Source organism: Octodon degus, unplaced genomic scaffold (genome assembly GCF_000260255.1).
Source record: "Octodon degus isolate 3935 unplaced genomic scaffold, OctDeg1.0 scaffold00199, whole genome shotgun sequence".
Taxonomy (NCBI): domain Eukaryota; kingdom Metazoa; phylum Chordata; class Mammalia; order Rodentia; family Octodontidae; genus Octodon; species Octodon degus.
The window spans coordinates 2753369-2762498 of NW_004524775.1; the positions used below are offsets into that span (position 1 = coordinate 2753369).

At 39.6% G+C, this 9130-nt stretch overlaps 1 protein-coding gene across 1 annotated transcript in view; it reads right to left on the reverse strand.

Annotated features, from left to right (window-relative positions):
- Herc2 (HECT and RLD domain containing E3 ubiquitin protein ligase 2) overlaps positions 1–9130 on the reverse strand; it is a 215642-nt gene that overhangs the window by 38781 nt on the left and 167731 nt on the right. Inside the window, exon 78 of the mRNA XM_004644472.2 lies at positions 2557–2771. Coding sequence (XP_004644529.2) covers positions 2557–2771 — 215 coding nt within the window. The remainder of the gene's footprint in view (positions 1–2556; positions 2772–9130) is intronic.

Genomic DNA, 9130 nt, shown 5'->3' on the forward strand with positions numbered 1-9130 from the left:
GCGCACCCAGGGTGGGGCTGGCACTGCACCTGACGCCTGCACCTCACTCAGCAGGCTAAGCTTAGCCCGCTCAGCTGTCTCACTGGAACGAACATCTGTTTAACGATTATGTTCCCTTGATGAACTGTGTCATCACTAAGAAGCTGCCCTTCAGTCCCTCGCAACATTCTTTCCTGTGCAACCCACTGTGTGTGGTACTAACTCAGGCATTCCGGTTTCTTTTAATTAATATTACCGTGGCCCGCACTTTCCCATCTGCTTTATTTTAGTCTACCAGCACTTACCACATTATTTAAAGTAGTATCACCACAGGCAACATGTTGTTTGATCTTGTATTTCCACTCTGACATCTTAGACTTTTGTATGCTTATTTCATTTCATGTTATTAGTATGTTATACTATTAATATAAGTTATATTATTAATATAGATTCATTTGAACATAGTTTAAATCCACATTTGTTTCTATTTGTTTTATCTGTTCTTTGCTACCTCCTAACAGATCCTATCTTTGGATTTTACGAACTCAGCTATATTCATTTCGTGGTTGCTTAGCACGTGTGCAGTGCACCTCGAGCTCGAACAGCTTATTCTGTCCACTCATCTCCTACCTCAACCCACTGCTGTTTTTCTTTTTTTTAATTTGATACAGGGTCTCACTACACAGTTCAGACTTGTAGTGATCCTCCTGTCTCAGCCTCCCCAACACTGGGATTACAGGGGTGCACCACCATGCCCAGTTCCAGGGCCAGCAGGGTGCACGCAGGGATCTGGGGCCTACATGGCATGCGGTGCCAGGGATTGTACTCAGAGCCTTATGCTTGCCAGGCAGGCATTTATGCTGCCAAACTATCTCCCCAGCTATTGCCTCCCCATTGCTGTATAAAGATTGTTTTCACTACTAATTTTACCTTGGTGCTTTTCGTCCCCTAATATTTTTTTCAGATAGGTCTTTAAGCTTCTTGAATATGTGAATGTATATTTCAATATGCATTTTGAATACCTATTTAATAACTATAATCAATTTTGTTTTACTCAATTTAGAAAAATTTCAGTCATGTCGTCTCAAAATCCCTACTGCCCCTGGTCTGGTGACTCCAACCATATTCACACTAGGTCACCTACAGTTTCCCGCGGTTCACTGGTGTCCTGTTCACTGTGTATTCTTGCTCCCTGTGCTTCACTCCATAGTTTCTACTGTTGTGCCTTCATGGGCTCTTCCACAAAACACGTGTTGCTCATTCCATCCCATGTATTTTGCATCATTAAGGGTTTGATTTGGGCATTTACTACTTCCAGGCTCTACCTAATATGCTCAAGTTTCTTTCTAACTTCTTGAGACACCACATGTGGTTAAAATGGTTGTTTCAATACAGTTATTACCTCTCACTGTATCATTTCTAGGTCAGTTTCAAATGACTTGATTTTTTTTATATGGGTTGTATTCCGGTGTTTTGCAAGCTTTTTTTTTTTTTTTTTTGCAGAACCAGGGATTGAACTCAGGCCCTTGCACTTGCCAAAGAAGCGCTTATTCTACTGAGCCATCTCCCCGGCCTAAGCTGGTAAACTTTCAGTACACATACAATATTGCAAAATTTACTGTATTAGAGGATTGATTTGTTTAAAGTCACAAAAATATTCTTGAGCTTAGAATTCTTGATATTTTATTTATAAGCAATTTATTTAAAGTCATTTTTATATTTTGGTGACAGTGATCACAGAAATAATTATGTGTGACTACTGCTCCCTAGAGTTAGGTAACACCATTCTGAGTACTCTAACATCTTGAATTAATGACGTTTCAGCGAGCTTTATCTCACACCCTCTCTGAGCTCTGGGGACTGTTCTAATCCATTTGGGTAGTCTGTCCCTTGACCTGACACAGGTGTGGTATTTGGCCGGGCAGGTGTCTCGGTTTGTTCTTAGAGGAACTGAAGTCCCTGGAGGTTCAGCGCTGTCTCCTCTCACTATGGAAGCCTGCTGCAGTCTACCCGCATTTCTTCTTCTGTGCCGCAGCAGGTGCCACTGGAGAAACTTGCTGAGCTAGTTTGGTCTGTTTCCCCTTTTCTCGGGGCATACTATACTTTGCTGCCTGATAGGCAATGTCTTTAGAACTATATTTTGTCTAATTCGTTCAGTTATTTCTAAGAACAGGAAAGGTCTGTGATACTCGAACTTGGTTCGGTTCCTTTATTTAAAAATTGGTTTCATGTGCATCTTTCCCCAGCTCCTGCCATTTTCTCTGTACTTTCAGTTTTAGTATTATGCAAATTACACAAAATCTCAAATGTGATGTAGTAGGTCACTTTGGGGAGAAGGACAAAGAAGCAGAACATATTTAACTCAAAACCTTAGCACTGACATTTTTTTCCTCCTAAAATAGCAGTCAAACAAGCAAACCCACAGACTGGCATGTCAACCTGTTCCCAGCAAATGACTCATTAACATTATTTGAGTAGATTATGTAAATGTTGATCTAAAAAATAAAGTGCCAATATCCTGGACCAGCATTTTAAAAAAGGAAAATATAATCCTGCAAATGCTATTTTCCACAGTACCTTCGGTTTCCATGTCCCAGCTTCCCATCTTCGGCCTCACCCCAAGAGTACACCTCTCCTTCAGAGGAGAGGGCAAGGCAGTGCTTTCCTCCAGAGTTCACAGCCACCTTCTTGATGAACACATGCTGGATGGACTCCAGCAATGTTGGAGCAGACACTGACTCTGTCCCTCCAATCCCTAGTCTGCCACCAGCACCATAACCAGTGGCATATAGCTATAACGAGGGAGAGAAAAAAAAGCAACATCAGATTTCCATCTTAATACTCTTAGGTTTAACAATGAACAAAATCAGTATGCGCTCCAGCCTTCTTGGGGGACACGGGGCTATTAGGCACTGAACCAGAGGTGCTCTACACCAAGCTCTATCTCCAGCCCTGTCTAGTTTTCATTTTCAAAGAAGATATCATTAAGCTGCCCCAGCTGGCCTCAAAACTGCAATCCTCCTGTTCAGCCTCCCAAGTAGTTAACATTACAAGCATGTGCCACCACTTCCAACTTAGACACATTTTTACCACAGAGTGATTAAACTTAATTTTTTAAAAAGTCATGGGAAAATGTAAAACTTTGTACACTGCTATAATTTGGTTGAGTACCCGGCAGGATGGTACTACTGGATAGTAGTGAGGATTAGTGACATGTCCCTAAAACGACTTGTGGGATCACTGTTCTGCTGCTCTCTTCTTTTTTTTTTTTTTTTTTAATTTATTTATTTATTCATTTTTTTTGTGTGTGTGTGTGGCCAGTTCAGCCCACCAGGGGGTGGGGCTGGCTGGCATGTGGTGCTGGGGATTGAACCGAGGTCCCTGTGCTTTTGCTTAACTTAGCTTGTTCTTTAGACCACTGAGCCATCTCTCCAGCCCCTGCTCTCTTTTTCTTATTTCAGAAGGCAAACTCTAAGCAATGTGTGCCCCTGATTCTGGAGTGCGAAGATTTCATTTCCCATAGGTCTCTCCCCCCGCCTCTGGATTGGGAATGGAACTCAAGACCTTGCATTTGCTGGGCAAGCACTGTGCCACTGAGCTATATCCTCAGCCCCTGGAGTGCAACTTTCAGAACTGTGAGTTAATAAACGTTTTATCTTGTAAGTTAACTATCTCAGGAGTTTATCATTATAGTGTCAGAAAGCTGACATACGCATATGCTCTATAAAAACTCTGAAAATATAAGAAAAAATTATGCATTTCAAAAATACGGCCTTTTCTCTATAAGCTTTTTCAGTTTCTATAATAATAACTACAATTACTACCAAGAAAACTAAGATTTAATCATCTTCTACATGTAAATCCCTGAAACCCAAAGAAACATGCTATAGAAAAACTAAATATATTTTAATATTTCAGCAAGGCAGCACTTACACAGTAGAAAACCCTGTTTTCTCATTCTAAATGGGATGTTCGGGGACACAAAACATCTTTATTGTTAATTAGAGGGAATAAGAATCAGATTGCTATTTCTAAATGTATGGCATACAGGTAGCTTGACAGAAACTGAAGTACTACAGCAGACTGTTTTCCACAAATGTTGCTACACTGGCACAATAATAAAGAAAAGAAACTGCAAGGATTAACACAGGAAATTAAACCAAAACTCAGGTGGATACGGGAGTCCTGAGTCCAGCTTCCTATAGGAAGGTTTAGAAGATGTGCGGACCAAGAGTATGAGAATAAAGCACCACCCTCAAAGAACACCACAGAAAAGCACGATACCCTCAGTGTACAGTACTATGAATCAGAAATACATGACAAAGAAAGTCACTGTTGATAAACTTAGCACCAGGTAAGAGGAAATGAGTCTTCCTGGAGAATCCACAACCATAATCCTAACACTCAAGTTGGTTTAGGTCTGAACTTATACAATCTACGGACTATAATACACAGAAAATTTACAATAGTTTAGGTTGGCAATTAAAAGTCCCAGATTTATAAATTCTCTATGGATGAGTACTTTCAAATGTTGCCCCAAATAATTTCTATGTGAATTCCAGGTAAAATGGTAACCTAAATTAAAAATTTATACCATTGGCAAGAAGACATAGTAAGTGACAGCCAGCAGAGTATTATTATCTAAGGAGATAAAAGCTTCAAAGTATACCCAAGGACTACTAAGGATATAAAATAACCCAAAGTAAAGTTTCCAGAAACTAAAGGGATAACTGAAATCCAAAACTCAAATTATTAAAGAGCAAGTTATTAGAGAGCTGAAAGATCAATCTAAAGAAGGCTGGCCAAGTTGCTACTATGCTGTCTCTCAGGTAGATAGTTGTTCAAAGAGAAGGGGGTGGTAAATGAAAGCAAGAGACAGGAAAAGGAATATTGTGGGACTGTCCTGCTTCAAAGTTGTATATGGTTAGTTTTTTGGACTTATGTGTAAACATAAGAAGTATATAATTCTTTATGCCTATTTTTGAAATATATTCTAATTTTTAAATTTTTTTATCATATTCTGTAGGGACTTAAAGTTCAGCATATCAATACTTGAGGAAAAATACCTGTTCTATATTATGCCTAAGATGTTTGATATGCAGACAGATAGTGAGGTTAAGCTTAACAGCCTAAGTTGTATGGTAATAACAATAAGCTTGTCTTCTGGATGGTTCTAAGTTTGCAGACCAAAATTAGAGAAAAAGGAGGGCTGCAAGGAAAGCCAACATTTTGGCCCTAGCCTTCCAAGGTCAATTAAGACTCAGGACATATGAGAACTTGTACTGTAAAGTCATGCAACTCGGCAGTGTCCCAAATTTTCTGATCAAGGAGATTATGGGGCCAAAGAGGAAAGTGATCAATGATGTAGAGTGTGCCTAAGGAGAGTCACATGGAGAGAAAACATTCTCTCAGGCTTTCACAGAGAGCACATTGGCCAAGCAGTGGCCGTGACTCATCCACATGGCTGACACTGACAAAGGTTCTACAATCTGAGGTACAGGATCTCAAGAAAAATCCTGAGGGGATTTCACTGACCTTATCAGACCCAAAAGCTACAACTCTTGTTGCATAGGTCCTGCTTTACCTTGGTCTTAACCATCCAGCAGAAAAGTATAAAAATGAAATATAAGAAGTAAAGCCATGCTGTTATGTTGAGCTATAGGGGACTCAGGTGAACAATTTCTGACACTGCCAGTGAAGCAGAAGACCCAATATTATTATGGACTACTTTTGCTGAGTTTACATACCTATAATATTCAAATAACAGAACTTAACAAAAAAAAAGGGGATATAGATGAATGTCCATTTTATATTTATGTATTCAAAGTGGTTAGGATAGATATATAGTTACATTCTCTTCATGAATAGAGGGATTTGTTCTAATAGTGTTTGTAAATAGAATATCATATCCAAATCTTGTACAGTAATTAACCACTAGGAAGAAGGTATGCAATGTGTTATTGAAACTGTCCTACCAATTTGATTTGAAACTGTCTCATTGCTATTTGTTTCTCAATAAAATTATGGAGAAAAAAAAAAAGAAGGCTGGCCAGATAGCTTAGCAGATTACAGCGCCAGGGACCAGGGTTCAATCCCAGGGTGCACTGAAATGGCGATTGAGACTGGGCATGGTGCTGTGCACCTGTAAGCCCAGAGCTTGGGAGGCTGAAAACAGATCACTAGGAGTCTGATTTGTGTGGTGAGACCCTGTACTAAACACATAAAAAAAAGATCAATCTAAAGAAATTACCCAGCATATGTCAGAGAAAGACAAAGCCTAGAGGAAACATGAAACAAGTTCAGAGACACAAAGAAAAGACCTTACTTACTCGAAGATCAGTCACAAGTTAAGATCACACAGATTATGGAATAAGCTAGTATTTGAAAAAAATAATGTCTGAGAACCCATCAGAATTGCTAAAAAGATAAATTCTGAAAGCACCTTTGGCAAAAAATAAAAAAAGACTGGGAAAAATAAACAAGCTGATATCTAAATACATGCATGTACATACACACAGACTAGTGAAACTGCACATTATCAAAGGAGTTTAAAAGAAAGCAAATACTTTTCACTTGAGTAAACATTAGCCTGACTGTTGATATCCCATCAGTAACAATGAAAGCTAAAACAAAACAAATCCTTTAACAGATTAACTGAAAGTAATTGTCAACTGAATTACTTGATACATTATAACAGGGGTTAGCAAATTAGAGCACAGAGACAAAATCAGGCCCCTCATCTGTTTCTACAAATGAAAGTTCTAATGGAGACAGCCATGTCTACTCAGTCGCTGTCAGAGTTCCAAGACAACACATGGTCTGTAAAATGGAGAACACTATCATATCCTTTAGAAAGGTATCTGCAAATCCTACCCTAAAATGAGGGGAAAATAAAGGTATTTTCAAATATATAAAGAAAAACAGTCAGCGATTTAAAACAACAAAAGAACCTTACTAAAGGATATTGAAAGAGATATGCTGAAAAGATGAGGGAAAAATGGATACAGTTATGTAAGACAAGCAGTGAACAGACACATGTAGCCTCTGCGTAAATCCAGGGGGAAAATGGTCTCCATAAAATAGAGAGGGAATAGATCAGTGCCAAAGCACTGGATCAGTGTTTTCACTGTTTGTGAAGAAGGTAAAAAATGCTCATTACTTCAGATTGTAACTATGCACGTTAAAATGCCAGGGAAATTAACTAAAAGACACAAATTCTTCAGAGAACAGAAAAAGAAGAATACGCTTCAGCCCCTTTCCAAAGCTAAAACCACCCATCTTTGGCAGAAGTATGTCTCTACGTTATGGTTTGTGTCTAGTTGCCCCCCCAAAGCCTTATGCAATCATGGGGTGGACTTCTAGAGTTTGTGATTAACTCATGATTCAGTACTGGAATTAAGTGTGAGAGCTGCTGGGACTATGGGTGTGAGTGCTGGCCTGGCTGGGGCAGACAGCCCGAACACAACATAAGGGAGACAGACTTGCTCTCTGCTGCCATTGTTGCCACTGCTCCTCCCATTTGCTTTTGCTCTACTCTTTGCCGCTATCATGAAAGGTTGCTCTCTGCCATGTGCCACCCTGCCTTGGAGCCAGATGCGTAGACTGAAACCTCCACTGACTCTGAGCTAAATAAATCTTTCCTTCTTTCACTCTGGGTTTGAGGCATTTGTCCCAGCAATGAGAGAAGAGTATCTGAGACACTCTACCATAGTTCCCAATGATCCTCCTTCCCAGACCTACATGCCCCTCTCTGAAAGTGGGCTGCACCTTAAGAGTCGCTCCTGTGAGACGGAATATGGCAACAGTGGTGCAGTATCACTTCTGCTTAGAACATTCCTGGAGTTTCTGTCTCGCTATCACCTGTTCTTTCCCTCTCCTGTGCCTGCGCTAATAAAGGTACGTGCCATGTTAGGAGATGTTCTAACGGCTCACAGCAAAGCAAGAACTGACAGTGCATAAGAAACAGACTTCTACCCCGTACAGCCTTCGGACGATGACAGCCTGGTGAGAGCCTGGGCTGGTGGACCAACACATGCCAGCTCTGGAATACTGAGGCAGAAGAACTATCATATAATACATCTTTTAAAAGTTAAACAGACCAGACAAAGGTGTATATATAACACATGAACATTATATGAAGATGTCTCGCTCATGAATATGGATCTCCCCCAATCCTAATCAAAATATTCACAAATATAAACCAAAAATACATAAAACACTTTCTTTTATAAATTTTTTTGTGGGGAGGACCAAGAAGGGAACTCAGGTCCTTGTGCCTGCCAGGCAGGCGCTATGCGGCTGAGCTGTACCCTGGGCCTCATAAAGCACATCCTGATGAAACTGAGTTTATTCAAAGGAGGCAAGCTTGATTAACATGAGAAAAACCCTCACTAATTCACTATCTTAATCCACTAAGGGGGGCTGGTGAGATGGCTCAGTGGTCTAAAGCACCTACTTAGAACAAGCTTAGCAAAGCACAGGGACCTCGGTTCAATCCCCCAGCACCACATGCCAGCCAGCCCCGCCCCCTGGTGGGCTGAGCTGGCCACACACACACACACACACACACACACAAATAAATAAATTTTAAAAAATGTTTAAATAAATAAATATGCTGTGAATTTAAAAAAAAAAAAATCCACTAAGGGAGATCTGTAGTGAACATTTCAAATACTGCAGTATTTGACAAAAATCCACACCTCGTAAAAAAAAACAAGAATATTCCTATTCATCTATTATGAACAGAAATATCCTTCATCTAATAAAAAATGTGCAAAATGTCTCATCATTGTGATTTCTCCAGTATGAACCCAGACAAGAACATGCCCTAATCTCAAACCTGCCTTAGTTTATCTTCTGATTTCCAGCCAATGACTCATTTCCCTTCACCCACCCAAAAGGAAGAACACACAAGAATTAAACTAGATAAAAGAGAACAAAATTTATTTGCAGAGTATGACTCTTTATAATTATTTTTAAAATTAATGCACATTAGAAAGAAAACAGACGTAAAGTCCACATAAAACAGCAAGACTAATAAAGTGCATATAAAAACACCAGCTACTTCTACACATCAACCTGTGTGCTTTTTCAAAAGATAGCATTTACCAGAAAACCACTTTTTTAAAGTTTATTTATTTATTTATTTAGA